Source organism: Rattus norvegicus, chromosome 13 (assembly GCF_021556685.1).
Source record: "Rattus norvegicus strain SHRSP/BbbUtx chromosome 13, alternate assembly SHRSP_T2T, whole genome shotgun sequence".
Classification (NCBI taxonomy): Eukaryota; Metazoa; Chordata; class Mammalia; order Rodentia; family Muridae; genus Rattus; species Rattus norvegicus.
In genome coordinates this window covers 22,967,676-22,988,903 of record NC_141546.1, presented here as the reverse complement: position 1 = coordinate 22,988,903, position 21,228 = coordinate 22,967,676, and the positions used below count along the sequence as shown (strand labels likewise).

The window sequence follows — 21,228 nt, the reverse complement described above, 5'->3', positions numbered from 1 at the left end:
ACGCCATTAGTCCCAGCACTGAAGAGGCAGAGTTAGGCGTATCTTTGTGAGAGCGAGGCCATTTTGGTCTACAGAGTGAGTTCCAGGCCAGTCAGGGCTTCACAGTGAGACCCTATCTAATTAATTAATTAAAATATAAATAAATAAATAAGTAAATAAATATAGGATGAAAATCCAAGAGCCAGAAAGATTAAGAAAAAAGCTAATTTCCAAAATAACATGTCTTTTCTTATATTCTTATTTACATGGTACTAATCATTTTTAAAATTAGATTTCTCTCTGGACATTTCACACTAAAAATGATACAGCTCCTCGTCCTTTGTAATTGCATTTCTTTTTATTTTCTTTTATTATGACTTTCATATCACAGACACCTTTTTTCTGGAAATGTTTAAAGTGTACATCATCCAGCTAAAAGGAAAACATATTGTCCTGATAAAAGCAGAAAGGGGGTGTGTGGGCATCCTCCTTCTGGTTCCAAAGTAGGGAGACCGATCTGCTTGCTCGACATAATTGCCAAGGTTGATGTAATGGATCCCAAAGAGTTCTGAGTTATTGGTAATGGAACAAAAAAGACAGTTCAACAATCTTTTGAAGTCTGGAAAAGCAACTTGTTTCCATCTCTGTCATGTCTAAGAAGAGACAGGCAGACATGGGAAGGCTCATCAAAAAAACATGTAAGGTTTCAGCAGAACAGAGTGTTCTAGTGAATGTAAGAACTACCTTCCTGCCAAAGCCAAAAAACGACTCTGTAGGCATCTTGACAGCTCTACCACTGGAGGAACAGGAAGAAACCAGACAGCATCTCTGGTAGATGGAGCGACTTGCCAGCAAAGGACAGCAGCACTGAGCTTGCAGGTGCTTTTCATTCCATTTGAACTAGGGCCTCACATAGCTATCGTGTAGATTCTTATGCAGAATTAGCAAGGGGGACCCCGACAACCTTGCCAGGGATTCTAATGTCTGCTCTCTTGAGGGTACATCAGGGTATTTACAGGAGCTGAGAAAGCAGTGGTCTCCAGGCAGACCAATGGCTTGTCCTTCCTTATCTGGACCACAGGATCGCTGGGGACATTAGGCTGGCACGTAGAGTCATCCTTCTGGGGTAGTCAAAAGAACTGCCAAGCCAGAAGTACAGCTCAGTGGAGAGCCGTGCCTTTGAAAGGTGGGTTGAGGGCTCGAACCTGTAATCTTAGTGGCCAGGATGCTAAGGCAAGGAGACTGCTGCCAGCCCAGAACACATACCTAATCCCTGTCTCAGAAAAGAAAAAAATTATAACTATTTGGTTAATCAAAAATTGAAAGAGAATGCAGACATTAAAACTCTGAGTTTCTTCTTTTCCCAGCAAAAATGAATGACAGACACAATGGCAGTGATTTTTTTTCTGATTTAGAATAATTTTAAGGAAAATAATTACCTTTTCTAAATGACATGCCAGGTTAGTGAAACATACTTGGTTAAACCTGTCATCACCAAACATGGACTTATGATCCAAGGAAGGGTGGCAAAACCACCACTCCAAACCCTCCATATTACACACACATACACACACACACACACACACACATGTAGGAACCCATATACACATGTACACATACACACTTGTATACACATACCCATGAACACAGGCATGCAGGAACACATGCACACACATGTGCACGTGCACACATGTGCACACACCCGCACACACTAGGATACACATATCCGTTTCCCGGGTGTTTCAGGAGATTGGGATTACTCCCAAAGGCATTTAAACGATCCTGCAGGTTCAAATGGAAATGACAAACACAGAAAATTATAAGACTTAAAATTTCAAGAATGTTTCAGGAATGAAAACACATCAGGAAAGCATGAGATGTAGGCCATTTTGTTACTCTCCGGTATCCAACAGAAATCCTCTCAGTTAATGACAGTACCAATGTTTAACTCTGTGAGGGCTGAGGCAGCTGTACACTAAGGCTCTGGCAGACAGCCTCCTTCACAGGCTCAGCATCATGTCGGACTTCCACTGTCAACTGAGACCCATAGCACTTAGCACTACATGCCTTACATGGCACCATTTTCTGGGTTGTCAGGAGTAGGAGACGTGAAGCACTGCCCAAGTTCTATGTCAATACCCGCTGCTAGACTTGTCTCATCCGGAAGAGGGCCGACGTCCCAGGAAGGTAGGGTTCAGCATTTCTTGAGTCAAAAGTGATGTTATTTGTGGCAAGCAGCCAGAATTTTATTCTTTTAAATGAGGAGGGGTAGAGAATTGCTACCTGCTAATGTCAGAGCAGATCCAAATAGAAAATAAGTGAAAAAAAATCAAAATACAGAAACAAACTCTTGCTGATAAAATTCGAGTCAAGGAAGGCAAAATATACCAGACAAGGAGACTGGAAAGGGACTGAGTGGAGAGACGTGGCATAAAAGAGGTTCCCCATCTGAGTGCTAGTAGATCCTGGGAAGGCCAAATCCGGAGGCCTCCAAGGGCCCACTTGGGTCTTTAACTAGCCCCTCCTGTGTCCTGGCTGTTGGGTCACAAACAGTCCACGGAGGGGGATTCAGCCCTCATCCCCTCATTCAGAGGTGGAGTGGGACTCATGGCCGCCGTCTACATACCATTATGTGCTGCCCCCAAACTCAGCCTCCTGTTTTTCTCCTCAGCTGGGTGCATGAGAAACCTTATGCTGACCATGTTCTAACACACATGCAGCTCGTTAGGTCTCACCGCTCCAACACATACTGGCTCCCCAAAACCCCAGCCTTTTGGAAACAACGATCGACGAATACAGGCAGGGTCCTGTGGAAGGCTGTGTGCCTGGGGTCTAAGGGATTTAAAGACCTTTGTGTAATAAGAAACAATATAGAGTATTTCAGCAGAGCAGACTTCCTCATCTGGGGGCTACATTTCCATAAGGAAGGTTGCTGGTTGGGTCAAGACTGTGGCGGGGCAACTCTCCCCATTCCTCCCTTGGACCCTAGAGTACGGAAATTGTCACTGCTTCCTTACATTGTGGGCATGATTTCTTTTGATTCTGCAGAACAACTGAACGGATTCCCCGGAAAGGAATAAAATCCAGTTGTCACTTCCCAGGCTCTCGGTCAGCTATTTTCATGTTCTAGACAAGTCTCAGGTGGGATCTGTGTTTGTGACTCAGGGAAAATTTGTTCTCCTTCACATTCCAGAATTCCTTGTGAAGCAGCTCTGTAGCAGGAGGGCTTTCCCTGGGTCACATGGAAAAGTTCTCCCTTGGGTTTGGAGTCTCTATCAGTGTGAACACTTGAGGTACAAGGTGACTCGTGATATGAACCAACAGGGCCAGACCACAGATGCAGAGGAGTCCAAAGTCCACCACATCCATTCCCGTGGGATCTAGTTCTGCAGTGTGCACGAGAGGCCCCATGACGTGTGGTTTCCTGTGGTCACCTCTCTCTGGTAATACTGCCTCGGGGGCTGATTCATCCCTGCCTGGCTGTCAACACCGGCTGGCTGCCTTTGGGACCTGCCTCAGGACAGTCCCAAACGCCTGAGTTGATTCCACGCCCTAAACGTTCTCAGCTTTCCCTACTTGACTTTTTTCCTTCAGTATTAGGGATTGAACCCAGGGCCTCACGCATGCTAGGCAGAGCTAGCCCTGAGTTACTTTCCAGCTCTCTTTGAAATCCCTAGGGCGCGGGTCCCCCACCTCCTACGTACCCTTCCCAGATCACCTAAGAGCCTCTCAATGCATCCCCTCTCTTCTCCTTTGTCAGTCTTGAGCTCTCTAGCATCATAGCTTCATTTGTTATGATCTCCCAAAGGACTGGCACTTGTACATAATTTTTTCCTCCAACAGGAGAAGCACAATGTAGTTGAAGAAGCACATATGTAAGGCTTATGTGGCCTTAGACTCAAATCTCACGGTAACCTGGGCCAAGCTGAGGGACACTTCTGATCTCAGTCCCTGTCTCCTGTTGTTTATAAAAGCTACTCTATGGGGCCTGGCACAGTAGTTCTCACTCCGCATCTCAGCTTAATGGTCTGGCCAGAAGTAGACACACGATAAATGCTTTGGCGAGTGCTCTGACTGTTGCCTGACTCAGATCCCAAAGATAGATTAAAGGGAGTAGGACCAGCCTTCTCTGCTCTGCAAAAAGCCTCCATGAAATAGGAACTCCCGAAGCTTATACCAATATTCTTATGAAAACTATGTTGTACATGGATACAAAACTAGCCAAGGTGCTCCTCACTAAAAATAACTTTCTAGACCTAGTGTTTCCCACTAACACCTTCACCTACCCAAACCTGAACTTCTGATGCCTGTAGGGTGAAGCACTGTTGAGTGGGCATGTGTGGAAAGCTTGATTTATGTAATGAGTGTAGCATTACTGTACTGTCACTGTCACACAAAGCTGTGGTCAGTGGTTACTACTTTAGGGGTCCAGCATCATGGTTTCAGTACTGGAAAGTCTCAAGTAGAGACTCAGGTGTTGACAACTGACATGCCAATCCAGCTCAAGAATGTTCGGCTCTGACTGAGGAATCATATAGCGCCCATAGGCCCAGAGTCATGACTCAACTCTCATTTTAGTCCAATCAGCAAATACATGCAGACCTTCTGCAGGCATTGGGCAGGCTTCCTGCTACAAGCCATAAGAGGAAAAGAACGGTCAGCCTAGTAAGTACCCAAGAGCACCTCTTACTCACTGGTGGGCTTTGGACAGTGGTTGACCCACGTGGTTCCCCAACTCCACTCATGTCCGCAACAGACTCACTTCACTGTAGGAGAATGGCTCTATGTTATAGCAGTCAGCTGTCAACATGTCCTAGAGGTTCTGCTGATGGAGATTTCAGTCACCCGTCCATTTTGCTCCCCTCCCCTTTCCTCCACCTCTCCATATATGGCCATCTAGTTCAGGAAGAGACCACACAGTGACCAAGATCTGTTCTGTAAATGGCCACACTAGCATGTCTCATCACTGTGCTAATAATGTTTTTTTTTTAAAGATTTATTTATTTTATATAAATACATGTTGTAGTTGTCTTCAGACACACCAGAACAGGGCATCAGATCTCATTACAGATGGTTGTGAGCCACCATGTGGTTGCTGGGAATCGAACTCAGGACCTTCAGACCTCTGGAAGAGTAGTCAGTGCTCTTAACCATTGAGCCATCTCTCCAGCCCAATGATGGGGAATCCAAAACTGCAGCCTTGACTCTGCCCAGTATTCACATGCTCCATTACTAACAGCTGTTGTCAATGACAGAGACTTTGCATCTTCCTTGCATTAGAGCCGTCCGTCCGTCCTTTCTGGCCTCAGGAAGACCATCTGAGGAAGGAAGAGGCTTGTCAGAGAGCCAGCCCCTGTGCCTTGAAATGCATCTGGTTTGATTCCTGCTGAGTCTTTCCAGGTGAACTGAGCTAAATCATAAACTACAAAACAAAAGCAGAGTTTCCTGATCGCACCCACAAGGAACACACGGCGTTTACCACCACGGATCAGCCCCTGCCTGAGACAGAAAAGACGGGATCACCCTTGTTTTCCTCGATGGCTGGGTTGATGGTGTGCATAGGGAGCCTGTCCTGTGGACCAGCTCTGCCATGAGACTTGTTATGTCTCGGGGTGTTTTGGAGTGGACTATGAGTAGGCTGTGAGCTTTCAGGGGATCGTGAGACTTATGTAGGAAGACCCACCCTGTGGAGGCCACGGCTGGTCTGTGACAGGTGCCTCAGGTTCTGGACGTCTTCCAGGAAAGCAATCTGGAGCCAGGATGGCATGGCACTTCCAGAAAAGACGCCCGGTCTTCAGAGGCTCAGCATGGCTGGGAGCTGCCAGAGTTCCGCAGCGTCATTTGTGAGAATAGCTTCTCCTTTAAGCTCCTTACTGGAACATATCCCATTCCAGCATAGAACTCACTTTCAGCAAATCCCCATTAGGAAACTCGGGTTCTTTGTACCTCCTCCCCCAGCCTCAGTCAACACTTACTGATTTAAACAAGTGAAAAATCAAACATTTGGCTCCCAGCTCTGGTCTGTTTAATCAATGAAGAGCCCCCTCTCCTCCCTCCCCCCACCCCCAGCAGCGGTACACCGATGACAGCGATTAGGCCAAGCTGCAGAACTTGGTAAGCATGTGCTTTCAGTTCCCATTTTTGGCATATTTTCATGAATTAACTCTTGCAGTGACTTGCTGGGCCATGCCATGCATTCATACGCAGGCACGGTGGGGCACTATGTGTGTGGCCCAAGGAATGACCTACAGGGTGAGTGTTCCCAGCTGCCACTGGTCCTGCGGAGTGTCAGTGCTTATGGTCACTCTCATATACAAGGGTGGACACTGGGGCAGGCGGGATGATGCCAAGAGACAAGGAGGTGAGTGGCCACACAGTAGCCACAGATTCCAAGAAAGACAGTGGTGGGTCTAAACTGCACAAGAAGCATGGAGAATCCCATACGGCCCCCAGGACAAGCAGAGCTTCACTGAGGCACACTGCCTTTAATTAGGCACACTAATTAAAATTAGCATGAAGGCCAGGCACAATAGTGAATGCCTGTAATCACAGCTACTTAAGGCACAGGGACTTGAGACCAACCTGTATAGTAATGTGACCCCACCTCTTGAAAACAAAGGAATGTATGGTACGTGCTGTATAGAAACGTGTGGTGTGGGGAGGGTGGGGAAGAGCACAGAGAAACGCCAGAGACAAGGGACCTTCTTCCACACTGAAGGAAAGAGGGCCACTAATCAGAAGCCCTGGCAGAAAGGCCTGAGCCCAGGGAGCTCTGAGGCCAGCAGGGGCCTTTGGGAGCAGAGTCCAGTGCAGATAGGCCATTCTGAGAGCAATCTGGAGGTTACCACATGCAACCTTATACTAACTATATTCTGGCAGGCACCAGCACGTCCTAAGCCACATCCCCAAGGATGCACAGAAACAGAGAAGATCTTGACCATGCATGCCCAGGGAGTGCAACAGTTTGCAGATGAAGGAACTGTAAGGCCTGCAGGAATACGAGCCTCTGACTTCACAGTGGGTAGGACTCAGCTGGCCTGAGTCCTCACCCAGAACAAGTCTGCTGAACCAGTCTGCCCCAGTTCGCTTGGATAACAGTGGGGGAGACAGTCAGAATAAAAGGAGTCCCCGCCCCTGTCCACACACCATTGTGAGCAGAGAGCTACAGAATCAGACACTCTGTCCTATTTCATGTGGTGTAAAATTGTTAATCATCCCCCCATGGATTGTAAGAAATATGCCTTTCTAAATGTAGTTCATATACTGTGAAATTCCACTTGCTAGGATCAAGAAATTCCCCTTGCTAGGATCAATTCATTGGGTTTTTGTTTTTGTTTTTGTTTGTTTGTTTTTTTTAGAATACTCAGAAGGTTCTATGACTATTACACTAATTCCAGAACACATTTTTTTTTAAATCAATCTAAAAGGACTTCCGTACACATTGACAGTTACTCCCAACACTGGACAACCGTTCATCTGATTTCTGTCTTTAAGATGTACTTCTTTGGGACATTTCCTATAAGAGGGTTTGTACTGCCTTTGAACCTTTAACCAGGCTTTTCGTGTTTAGCTTTTGCTTCAAGGTTCACTCAGCATATGTTGCATAGCAGAGCCTCATTCCTTTTATGGCTAAATAATATTGCACGTGTAAGCACAGAATATTCTGTCTGTCTATCAGTGAGCGGAGAGCTGGATCATTTCTTCTCTTTGGCTATTTCAAATAATGCTGACGTGAATATTCATGCACAGTTTTTATATGAGCGTATGCTTTCAATTATGCTGGTTATATACTGACCTGTTGTCCCATGCAGTAGCTCGATGTAACTATTTAAAGAACCATCTAACTGTTTTCTTCAGTGGCTACAGCCTTTTATATTCCCAGTGCCACCGTGTTAAGGCTCCAATACCCTACACCCTCGTCAACATGTGTTACCGTCCATCTTAAGAATCACAGCTATCTTAGGAGTTCTAAAGTGCCAGCTCATTGTAGTTTCGACTGTAGTTCCCTAACAACTAATATTCTTAAGTGTATTTTCATGTTCTCGTTGATCGCATCAGGGTCATTTAGTGGAACATCCATTCAAAGTCTTTGCCTGTGTTTCAGCTTGGCTAGCTATCTTTTTATGACCTAATTGTAGTAAGATTCATGCACACCATATTTTCTTAAATAATATAATAAAATAAACCGATATTCTCCCCCCAAATAACAACACGCTATAAATCCAAAGCTAGAAATGGTCGCTCTTCAGGAAGGGTTCTGGCCAAAGGGAGAAGATGGAATGGGAGCATGAAATGGGGGGCCTTTTCCAGGGCCACAGCCCTAGGACACAGGTTTCTGAGGCCAGAGTGGGTGGAACCCCCTAAGAAAAAGATTACTCTGGCTTAAACTTAAAACAGCCCCTACAAACTCATCTGTTTAATCATTTTGTCTCCAGTAGGTGGTGCTGTTTTGGGGGGTTGTAGAACCTTTAAGAGGTGGGGCTTATCAGGAGTAGGGGTGGGCCTCCAAAGTTCTAACCCAGCCCACTCCCTGCCCTAGGCTCTGCTTCCTGCTCTGCCAGGCTGTTAGCAAGCAGCTTCACATTTCTGCCACTGTGCCTTCCCCATCATGATGGACAGCACTCTCAACCTATGAGTCCAAAGAAATCCATTCTCTCTTCTAGCCAGGTAACTAAGCACGCTAGCAGGACAACTGATACTGGTGCCTCCCACTGAGGCTCTGCAGTGTGCTGAAAATCTCCCAGCCAGGAAGGACTCTGAAGGATCAGTGCACCAAAGCTTTGAGTGGACTGAGGAAACTCACGTCTATTAAAGCTACCGTGCGTTTTTAGAATATTACCAAGAAATTATACAATAGAGACAGATCATATTTAAAGGCTCTTTAATGCCTTCCACAGCACCATGTTTGATGGCTAAATGAATAAGCAGGATGAAAATGATATACCACAGCTGGGTACTGATCCAGCCTTCAGGCTCCTTTGTCATGAGCCTGGTGAATGGAAGGGCATAGCTGTTACCCTATACCCATTTCCACGTGTGTCTTTCATGCCTCTCTGTGCAGGGGCACCTGAGCCACAGGTGGACAGGCTGCCCTCCCTGAGGGATTTGCATAGCTGGTGCACATCAGGAGCTTGTATCTGTGCTTCTCCCCAGCTCATACCTCACTCAGGCAAGTCAAACGGTGAGTGAACCAAGGAACCCTTCAAGTTCTGCCCGGGGTTTTGGCCACCTCTGGGTGAGAGAAACTCCTGTAGCAGCTGGATATGTCTGAATACCCTTTGACCAGCCTTCTGGTTGCACGATCTCTAAGTACATCATAGTGACATTTTGTAAATTACTTTTGAACTGTCCTGCTCAAGAAATGAGGCGGTCTTCACGTTTCCCACCTCGTACCCTCTTTGGCTCCTGAGCACCTCATTTGCATCCTGCCTAAATTTTCATAACAAAATATAGCTCAAACTGCTCCTGCCCGACCCACTGCAGGAGGCAAGTTTTATTATTGTTGTATTTGGGCTTCCCATCTCCTATCACTAGTCCAGCAGGTTTCGAGTTACAACCAAATGATGCTTAGGTTAGGTTTCCTTGTATGTCTTTGACTGTGCTTCAAAGAACCCTGCCTTCTGGGCCCAAAGCCTCTCCAAGATTGGGCTCACTGACTGGGCAATGGAGACCCTGAGGAAGAAGAGTATCACTTCCTATGCCTTGCCAGTGTGTTCCTCACCACCTGAGGCCAGGCAGCTGTGTGGCCTTCAGCTAGGCTATTTTTTCCTTTCCTTTTCCCTCAAACCTGAAATCAGTATTTTGGGAGAACAGGGAAGGCTGAAGAAGCAAAGTCCCAGGGAACAGATGCACGCAAGCCACTGACAAAGTTGGCCTTTTCTGCAGAGGGAACCCTCAGGGTCCTTTTAGCACACGAGGCTGCAGAGGAAATCCTGCTCAGCCAAACGATAAGAAGGAAATGGAGTCACTTCCTCACCAGCTGCTTCACTCAGGTAGAAAAAAGCCTTCACTTCCTTGTGAGTGCATGCTTCTGCTTTTGCTCAGAGCCAAACCTGGTGTCAAGACAATCACGGCTTCCTTGTCCTCAGGGAGCACTTCCGGGCTCTACCGATGGCTTGTGCTGCTGCCTTTACCCCTTTTCTCACTGGCATCCCTGAGTCCAACAATTTAATATCAGTGAATAGACAATGTTGGCAGTGAGGCATGTGTCTCCTACCACTCGGAAGAACCGAGCTTCTTCAGCATGTCTGCCTGAATGTCCAGAAATAGCCTTGTTTTATGCAATGAAGACTTTAATGACCTGGGTTACTGTGCATTTACTTATAGAGAGCGTTTTACAAGTGTGTCTTTCCAATGTGGGTAAGACACTACAGGTCTCCCTGATGCAGGGCTAGCGGTCAAATGCTCTCTGGGATACCTTCGTCATGGAGGTGGAACTGATGCCATGCTTAGCAATTACGCAGCCCAGAAGCTGGCCCTCGAGTAGATGATGCCTGGTGCCCTTGTGAGCTGGCTGTGCCTTTGTGAACCGGCTGAGCATCCTTCCTATGGGAAGGAACTGGAGGTGGTAGCAAAGAACAATGCGTTTCCTTTAACTTGGTCCTTTATTTGGCCTTCCAGTGTTCTTTTTCTTAGAGATGTCCATTAGATTGGATTTGGACGTCCTTCTATGTAATGAAAGAAATCAGCTTCTTCCACCAACGTGTGCTTGTCAAATAGTGGGTGACAGACACCTGCTCCACGGATCCAGAGAGAGGTAAAATACAAACCTCAGCCCCCAGGTGCTAATGGCTGGATGAGACTAACATGGAAATAGATGATATTTATGCCTTCGGTGACAAGGAACTCATGTAAGTTAGTGTTGAAAACGGCTTTTCTGGGTCTCTGAATGACAAGAGTGCACTGAAAAGAGAAGAAACTGAGAAGCAGACTGGGTTAGAGGCTGGACACTTTGGACTTGAAGAATTTCTTATAAACTCTGCATGGAAGTGAGGGGTTTGTAACTAGATGGCTCATTCTGGCTACGGGGGGAAACTAACGGTGGAGCACAAGGCTAGAGGCAGAGGGTTGGAAGCCACAGCAGTCCTGTGAAAGGCAGTGATGGAGACAGAAGTCTGTGTTGGTGGCCATCGGTGTTGTAGCCGTCACCCTTCCCTCCCAGGCCTTTCCCCTGCAGTGTTAACTAACCCCACCTCCAGCTCCACACCACGTGAAGCCTGTCTCTCTGCTTGAGAGCCCACGTCACCCACACACAATGAGTTGGGAGTGCTCTGGTACTGACACCTGTGTAACATAGGCACAGTCTTCACGCTGTGCACAGCATGGCTACTGTTCAAATCCCCAGCTCATTGGTCCATACTGTTCCTAGGTTTCTCCAGCAGGGTTAATCCCTGAAAGGGTGGAGCTTCTCTAACTGGAAGAGGAGATTCCAGCTTGGCCATTTTCCCTACTCTTACCTTCTCCTCAGGTATACTGTCCTGGGCTCAGCTCCCAGACAGACTGCTTACACCCAGTCTTCGGCTTTGAGTTTGTTAGTGAGGGAACCCAACCTAACATGTGCCCCAGGAAGAGGGGCAGATTTGGGGATGGAACGACAGTAGAACGCAACTGGGGAGTTAAAGAGATGACTGAACACAATGTTAGCCACAGGTCAAGGGGGCTGATCATCAGCATCTGCAGAAAACCTAGGAAGACATCAAGTGTCCGTAATCCCAGCAGAGGAAGCAGAGGCAGAAGGGTTCCTGGAGCTCACCGCATAGCCAGCCTGTGTCTCAAAAAATAAGGCAGAAAGCAACCGAAGGAGACACCCGATGTTAACGTCTGGCTTTCACACGTGTGTGCGTGCACACTCGAATGCACACATGCACACCCTATAGATGAGCATACACGTAGAGAACACACAAGAAAGCAACTGGAACAGAAGCCGGCAGCTTGAACGAGACTAGAGAAGTAGATAATGACTTGAGAGACTTCATCACAGGGATGGTATTTAAGATGGGAACAGGAAGGAGATTGACAAAGAGAGGGACAGTCATTGAGGCAGGAGCCAGGGGCATCAAGGACATATCTAGACCATCATAAGAAGAGGTGCCCCTGAAGGGTACAGCAAGGAAATTCTCCAGGAAACAAGAAGAGCCCCCAAAGAATGAGGAGCATGAATGATTTGAGTGGTCAAAGAACAATGCTACCTGACAAACACGCTGACAGCGGGCGTGGCTGCCGTGAGGTGATCTCCGAAACATAGGAGGAAATAAGTAAGACTACAGTAAAAGGAAGGTAACAAGAACCGAAGAGAGGGACTGGTGGCTGGTCTGGAAGGGAAAAGAAAGTAGATGCCACCCAGGCAGTGTGAGAACATCTGTATGCCAGGGGAAAGGAGCAGAAGACAGGGTGAGGCTGAAATGGAGCTGCAGAGTGGGGACAGCTGGTGGAGGAAGGTTCTAGAAGCCACAGAAGACAATAGAATCCGATGGGAGGGTGGAGATGAGTGGTCTCAGGCAAGCTCTTACGTAGTTTGTGCTCATTGGTCCCAGGTGACTCAGAAAAGTGTGTCATCTGCTGCTGTGAGGAAAGCACCTCACACGGGGAGGGTGTGGCCCCTTGGGGCAGCCGTGAGAGACGGGGAGGCACTCGAGGATCTGACAAAAGGTTGAAGATTGCTGTCATTTGGAAGCTTGAGTTGAGGGCTCCTTCAGTGGTGTATTATTTCAAATTACTTGGAAGCTCAGCTGAGACACAATGTGGAATGGAGTAGAACTTGGGCTGGGCTCTCTTACATAGTTTGTGTTCATTGGTCCCAGTTGACTCAGAAAAGTGTGTCATCTGCTGCTGTAAGGAAAGCACCTCACACACACACACACACACACACACACACACACACGAGTTTGTATGTGATTGTTAAAATACACTAGCATGTTCAAAGTGCATTCCCATTTCCACTGTATGGGTGTGCCAATCTAGTTGGCAGGCATTTGAATTATTTTGGGGTCCTTCTATTAAACACAACCTGTGGGTTTTGTTAATTTCTCAAGGTAAATAACTCTAAGGCGTCTGTCTCACTGTTCACCCTTACCTGGGTTCACAGCTGTTGTTGTAAAAATATAAAAAATAGTATAAAAAAAAGTATAGGTTGTCTTTTATCCCGCTAGGTCTGTCACCTCAGTGCCCCAAGATATCGGCTAGATATCTTGGCGGAAACACATCCCAACTCCACGGTGGCCCAGTGTCTCCTGCCACTGCACACTTTCCTATACTCAAACCGTCACATAAAAGAACACACAACACAATAATCTTTGACCCAATTGGTAAGATATAATTGCCCACTTAAACATACATCCATCTCTTAAGAACATTAATACAACCTGTAAATACACAGAGCAAAATCGTAACGTCACCTGCCATGGCTTCTTTCCCTCTCTCTCCAGTCTCTTCCTCCTTTCTGTCCCAGTCTCCTCCTCTTCCTTCAAACTTCTCTCCCTCCCATCCTTCCTTCTCCTCCAATGGCAGCCCTCCTTCTATCCTGTACCTGCCCCTCACCTGTATTTTACAAATTTGATGGGGAGAAGGTTCTGGTGAAGTCACCTGAGTCCTGAGTCCTGAGCCTGTGACTAGGCAGCGGTCCTTGGGGCAGTGGAATTAGCATCAAAATACAGATAACTCCAGGGCAAACCACAGTACACAGCCTTTACAGGCTCCTTAGAATGCGGAGTCCCAACCTCCAAGCCACACCCTTTTTCTCTATTGATAAAATCTGTCCATTTTTGCCAACCAGCTAAGTTTGGGTTTTTCCAATCTTATTTTCTCTTCACCTAAGTGATGTTTCTTACAAGATTCTAAGTGAAGAAAAGAACATTTGGAGGGTGTGTGGCCTGCAGGGAGGGATGCATGAGAGAAACTGGGAATGGAGATTCAGAAACAGGCTGACAGATACCCTCTGGTGCAGTGCAGTGCTGTGGGGACACTTGTTTGCTGAGTGCTGCCCTGTCTGTTGCTGTCCATTCCAACCCTGAGTTGGATTCTTTGCCCTGTGGATGAATGCAGGCTAACTATCTGTGGCCTCTGAGTTTGAAATCTGGAAAGAGCCAGCCTGAGTCCTTTTCTCCCTGTCTGAGGTGGGGACCAGCAGAGCAGAAAGACCTCTCTTGAGGCCTGGGAGCATCCCTGCAGACACAGTGAGAAGTTTTGTCAGTCTTAACACAAGCAAGGGCCCTGCACCCACTGGACATAGACAGGGATTTAGCCAGAATCATGTGTCAAAGGCCTAGGTCTTCTTTCTCCTACCTTTGTGGCTTAAAAATAAAGAAACTATTTTATTTTGAATTATGTGTATGTGGGTGCAAGAGTGCACACTTGAGTACAGATCCCCACAGAGACCATAGACAGTGATGTCCAAGAGCTGGATTTGTAGGTAGTTGTGAGCCACCCAACTTGAGTACTGGGACCTGAACTTGGGTCCCCTGCAAGAGCAGCTTATGCTCCTAACCACTGAGCCCTCTCTCCAGCCCCTTGGTCGTTATTAATACATAAAATAAGCAAATATGCATTTCGAATGGCCCTCACACTTGAAGGAACAATGACAGGCTGTTCAGAAATCTCCCTTACTGGGATGTGGGAGAAAGCAAGATTCTCTGTAGAAATGGCTCTTCAGAGGTTCAGGTCAAAGTCCACAGGGTCCCCTTGCATTTTGGAATTAGAGAGGGCTTAGGGACCTTGTGCAATCTACAGGAATTAAGTGATTCACCGCCACCCTGTTTGACAAACCAATGGGTTAGCCATCTACACAGGACAAGCAGACATGGCTACTCCCACTTCAGTCTTCAGATCTAAGGCTGGCTCCCTAGGGAGGTGGACAGCAGCTTCCGTGCGGAGCAAGTAGGCATTACCAGAGGAGGGCACAGGCAGGTGGAGTTGTGCAAAGCTACAAAAGGGCAAGATGAAGGGCAGACAACAGGGCACGTTCTGATCACTGCATTTGCTTCCTTCTGAACCACACTGATGGATGAATTCAAGGACCGTGTGCTACTCTTCATAGCTACCGATTCTATGACCGTGGGGATGTAAATAAGGTTCCGAGTTGGATGATTTGCTTAAGACCAAAAACTAATAAATTTTCAGAGCTGAGGTGTCACCCAGATCCTTCAGCAAGTTCAGAGGCCTTTCTAGACCCTTGGGGCTTCAAAGCCTCACCCCTACTCTTTTGGCCAGAAGGTACTAATTTAGCTCACCTGACTCAGAAAGCTGTTTTTCTTTACAATACACTTGGAAAATAGCCCTTGGGATGCTGCCTGAGACTGTTGGTGAGAAATGGTAAAGGAATGAAGGGACTACTCAGCCCCAGGAAGGGAGGAGTCTGGGGGAGACGTTTGTTCAGTCCCCTAGCACTATGTACTAGGCAAGTTGGGAAGAAACTACTCCCCCCACCCCCAGAATTGTCTCTGTTTCTGCCACCTTCTCAGGATGGCTGTATGACTGGGAAGGTCACATGACCAATGGCTTAATTGGTTTTAGATTTTGCCACAGAAAACTGAAGTGATTCAGTCAACAGCCTGACCCTCTCAGTGGAAGCTGACTTACAAACAGCCTGGGGTCAAAGACGCCCTGAAGAACTAGGATATCTTTGGCTGGGCCTTTAGGGGGCTCACACACTCATGGCTATGACAAAGGTGGGAGAAGACCACTAGATGTGGCAGCTGTCTTTCTTCTACCTCCACCTGTGAGGTGGTCCCTCCTCGTGCCCAGGGAAGGCAACTTCCTCAGGGATCATCAGTGCGGACCCTGATCTGTAACTGAGAGAACTATGCGTGTAGTTCATTTGTACCCTTTGCTCTCTCATTTCTGGAACTCAATTTGAGACATCCCCAACAGTAGATACATAAAAAGAAATCATCTGCGCCCTCTCCTGGCAAAAGTTAATCTAGCCCCACCAGAGCTACCCAACATGGACGGAGTTGGGGCAGCAACTCTGTCCATTGCTAATGTGGCCAACATCATTGACATTCACCTGGGCCGCTTGTTTTTCTGTGGCCCTTGGTCTGAGGGTATCCTGTAAAGTAGACCTTCTCAGCCTCAGTGACATTGGTATCTGATCTGAATTATCATTCCTAGTAGAAGCTGTCCATGTCTTATGGGATGGCAACACCCCTTATAGCTACCCACAGTGGCCAGTAGCTCATTTGCCTCAAATAGTGAGGACCAGATATTTTCATCCATCCCTGGGGTGGGGGCAATATTGTCTTTTATATGAACCACAGCCTTGAACCATGGCCACTTTGCAAACAGTGCTTTTGGTCAGAAGGCTGTCACGAGGGGGTGTAGTGGAAGTTTCCCCTAATTGATTAAATAATAAAGAAAACAAGAAGCCAATCACTGGGGGAAGAAGGAGGTGGGCCTTCCAGCTCCAAAGGAGGAGGGGGGCTTCTTTTGGGAGGTGGGAGCAAGGTGGATAAGGTGTAGGTTGGGGCCTGTTAGTTCAGAATCCACCAGGATCCGCCACAGGAAAGTTTCTAACACAGAATAGTTGGTGAATTAAGGATGCTAGATTCCTTGACCAGCGATTGTGTTATCCGTTGATTCTAAACTAAGATTGTCTGGTGTTTTCCATTTTGTGGCGACTCAACTGAGCTCCAGGGAAAGGTAACCACAGAGGAGCATTGGGTTGGCAAGAGTGTGCTCCCAAATAGCTGCGGAAATTTGGGAGTGCTGAGCGGGTTTGGCAGCAAAGAGCCTTGGGGAGGAGAGAGCGATTTCAGAGCCATGGAGACACAGAGCCAGCATTGGTGGGAGAGGCACTGACAAGAGGAAACATGTCATCTTGGTACCCGGCTGGGAACAGACTAGACCACCAGCCTGTGCCTAGCTTGCGATAGCGTGGATTGTTTTTTAATATTACATGCAACAAGGGGGCAAGGGCAGTTCCGCACAATCCCTTCATGATTATTGGTAACAACGTTGACGCATTGTCAATAGAGTTCTGGGAACTTTTTCTCTCATAATTGAATGGCTAAACGCCTTATGTGCAAAAGAATATCATAGTATTGCCGTAATTCAGCATGAAACATAAAATGTTGTTTATAGAATCTATTACAGGATACTACACACCCGTGAAAAAATAGCCAGGTAAATAGAGATTTAGCAGCCTGAGCACTTCTTTAGTCATGTGTTTAGCCTCCCCTTTAAGACTACCTCAGGATCCTCAGAGGCAATTACATGTAGAAGGAATAGATTAATAAGCATGTGGAAAAAGTAGGCCAAACTCAAAACAATGTGAGGGCTGAGGAAACGGCTCAGCTGGTAAAGCACTTACCTCGCAAGCATAAAGGTGTGCTTTAGTTCCCGGCATTGTGTGAAATGCTAGGCTTGGTGGCACCCAGCCCGAACCCCAGTGTCAGAGAGGGCAGAGCGAAGGGTATTGGCTAGGATCTGGGTTCAAATCCGGACTTTACCACTTCCTGAACACATTCCTTAACCCCTAACTCCCCCTACTCAGTGGATTCCTAGACTCTCCATCAAAACTGCAGCCTGCAATCTGGACAGTTATGCCTGGCCCTTCTCATGCCCTCACAATTGCCCCATGGCTGACAGCCCCTGTTACAACAGGCAAGTGAGATTGCTACCTTCTGAGCAGAAATAACTAAAACGATTGTGTAAAATTGGTATAAAATAAGATAAGATGATGTTAGGTGTCTGGTACAGTCCCTAGAATACAGCAAGCACACAATAAAAAAAATGTGAGAGACATTGCCCGAACTGTGCTTTATTGTTTTTATGAATGACCATGCTAGCAAAAAATTGCAACACTGCCAATTGTCCCGTGTCTTTACTGACTTATCCCAAACACTTTCCTACCCATTGCCTTCCATGATATTACTTGGGTAGCCCTGTTTCACAAGTGCTTTGTACACTAAGAGTTTCTAGTCTGCTTTATGCCATTGCCTCTAAAGACCAGGTTTGCATTGCCCTGTGATGTCTGAAGTTACCTGGCATGCTGGGGCACATGGTCCCCTGCCTCTGCCCTGCTGGTGGGGAGGCCTCCTAAGATCTCCTAGTACTAATGTTCTTTCTTTGTCCTTCTCTCTCTCCCCGCTGCAGGATGCCTTTGTGGAACTATATGGCCCCAGCATGCGACCTCTGTTTGATTTCTCCTGGCTGTCTCTGAAGACGCTGCTCAGCCTGGCCCTGGTGGGGGCCTGCATCACTCTGGGTGCATACCTGGGCCACAAGTGAGGTCAGCAGACCTGCCCCAAACAAATATGCAAAAGGTTCACTAAAGCAGTAGAAATTATATGCATTATCAAGGATGGACCATGAAACAAAGTTGTGATTTTTTTTTAAAGCAGAACACACACACACACACACACACACACACACACACACACACACATTCAGGCAAATGGTCAAATCAGCTATTTACTGCCAAAGGGAAATATCATTTATTTTTTACATTATTTAGAAAAAAAGATTTATTTATTTAATACAGTTCCACTGAAACTCCAGCCTCTGAAACCCCTACCAAGAATTGCCAAGAAGCACGAGTGGCTCCCCCTGCTGGCCTGTGTCTGCGGATGTGGATCTGATTTCCATATTGGCCAGACTGGCCCACCATCTAAAGAGCAAATGGCACAGGAGCCTGCCTGCTGGGGAAGCCTGTCGTCTGGCTGCTAGAAGCTGTGCAGAAGGCTTCCATGTGATCTCTACACACCGGCCCTGGGGGCTAGGACGCTGGAAGGGGCAGGTGCCTACAAGAAAGCCTGGTCTTGTTTGGGCTGGAGAACGGACTTTGTACATGACTCACATGGTACATAACTAGTCAGAAGACAAGGCTGGAAACTTCAGATGGACTTGGTACCCGCTGACACTTCCCCACTGAAAGACAGTGATGGGAAGATGCCCTTAAACCATAGGAAATTATTTTTTTAAGCTACCAATTGTGCCGACAAGCATTTTAGCAGTTTATACAATATCATCCAGTACCTTAAGTCCTGACTGTAGATAATCATATATTTTGGATACACCCACCCCTCCTCCAATACTCACTCTGTCTGAGGAGGAAACAGAGGCTTCTGGATTCCAGGAAGTGGATGTGTGACGACTTCTTCAGCATCAGGAAGAATGGGGTCACCTAGTGCTTCAGGCAGTCACAAGTGCCTGCTTCATGGAGACTGTCATCTGCAGAACCTCCCTGTGGTTCAGCAACTTAGCCTGGGCAACCTGCTCTGAGTGTGGCCCTCCCCAACCTCCTCTCTGGGTTTGGAACTGAGCAGCTGGTCTCTGAGTGTCTAGAAGCTGACAGAGCTCAGACTTGCCCAGTAAGAAAGAGCAATATCGACTCACTTACTGGGGTCTGCTACCCTCAGGCCCTTCAGGCTGGGCCTGCCTGTAGCAAACAGCGGAGCTGCTCTTCCTAAGACGCTTGCCAATGTGGAGAGGAGAAAGCAGGCTCAGTTGCCTGTCCTGCCAGAGGGTGTAGTGAAGGCAGGGACGCCACCTCACGAGAGAAGACACCCGTGGCCCTTTAGACAACCACAGGTACCAGCTGATAGTGCTCTGTCACATTTAAGGCAAGGCTTTAAGTTACTTTGGTCATAAATCCTAAGGAAGCACGAAGTGAGGTTCATGGAGTCGATGGCAAACGTCTATGGATTTACATGTAAAACATCATCTTGCTGTAGTTTGGTTTTATTTGAAAATCTGACAGAAGAGGGGATAAAAAGTTTCAGGAATGTATGGAATGTGGAGGTTATCTGTACATCCTGAGGCAAAAACTAAAGGTAGGAAAATTATAGAGGAATAGCAGAAGAGTGAAATCTCCAGCTTATGGAAGGGGAACCACTTTTTCCCAAGTTTAGGATGAGCGTGGGGGTATTTGCGGGGTAACTTTGGGGCATTATCACACCCTATACCATTCATCTGTATTAACGTTGGAATGTACTTCAATGTTTATTACTGTGGTTGATATTTCAAAAGCTGCTTTCACAAGGAATCCATGCATCTCAGCATTGTTTAAACTGTATTTAGTTATGACCTCTAGAATGTTTGTTAGTTACACAAACAAAAAAAGAACTTTTTCCATTTGAGGTATGTCTCTTGATTCTTCAAAAGCATTTCTGAAAAGGTGGGAACGGCTTGAGAGAGAGAGATTGAGACTCGATAGGCTGAAGAAGGTGGGTTTGCTCACGCCATCCGCTGTGCTGTTTGAGCTAACCCCTCTGCCTGTACAGACCCCGGAATTGTTTATCATGATGGATAGAGCCCCGTTGCCCACTCGCCCTAGTTTCTTCAAGGTTTACTCATCCCTGGACGATCCAGCATTTAACTCAAGTTACCTAGGATTTCATGCATGTTTGGTTAAATCCATGACATTCATTCAGTTAGAAATCCAGGTGGGAAACAGAGCGAAGGGTTGGGATCTGGCTATGGCGGCTGGGACCTCAGAGAGTTGCCTTGTGTGGCCTGTTGAGCATAGATGTAGCAGGAGTCCTCCTACCCCCTCCCCCAGGCCTGCCTCCCTGCGCAGAGAGAGCATGCGCGAGCGTGCGCAGGAAAGCCAGACCTCCCCAGTAGGTCTCAGAGACCAGGATGATCAGAACTTTTCAAGTTATTCTAATTTTTAAGCAAAATATTATCCTGTGAAAGGTTTACATTCTCCACGTGATGAGTATGGAATGACAAACGCCGTGCTGCTATCCCGTCAAGATCTTTGTAATGGAGGAGTCTGTTTGCAGTACACACCAAGTGGCCGGCTCCTTCAAGCTGCTTTTTGAAGTAACGATGAAGAACACAGACATTTTAAATATAAAACCTGTTTCTCTCTTGTTTTTGTTGTTATTGTTCAAACTTGGATTTGTAGAGTATTTTAAAAAAAAATGTATATATATTAAAAAAAAAAAAAAGGTCCTAGGAGTCCTTCAGGTGTGGGATTTTGTTTTCTGATTTGAATGGCAAACTTGCCCAGTCACTGGACTCCAGAACTGGACAGTATTGTGGCTGCACTTGCCCTAAAAGTAGTTGGTGGTACATTTTTTTTCTTGTTAAAAACATGTTAGGTGCAAAGAGTGTATAAAGAAGCCTTGACTAGCCTTTTCTTCCTCCTTAAAAAAAAAAAATCTCAAGTATTTTGCAATCAGGCAACCGAGAGCCATCCGCACGTAGTTCATATTTGAGAAGGGTTTCACACCCTAGTCTCACCTCCTCTCTAAGGTTTGGAATCTCCTCCCATCAATCAAAGCCAAGCAGACATGTAAGGGGGCTGAG

The 21,228-nt window shown here is 46.8% G+C and overlaps 1 protein-coding gene across 2 annotated transcripts in view; it reads left to right on the top strand.

Moving 5' to 3' along the window:
- Positions 1-20,051, top strand: part of Bcl2 (BCL2, apoptosis regulator) — a 164,496-nt gene extending 144,445 nt beyond the window's left edge. Inside the window, exon 2 of one of the 2 annotated variants that reach the window (XR_015635078.1) lies at positions 18,067-20,051. Coding sequence is in view for 1 of the 2 variants with exons in the window: in NM_016993.2 (NP_058689.2) it covers positions 18,067-18,201 (135 nt within the window). In the remaining variant the exon portion in view is untranslated. 2 annotated transcript variants of the gene reach the window in all.
- The last annotated feature ends 1,177 nt before the right edge of the window (positions 20,052-21,228 follow it).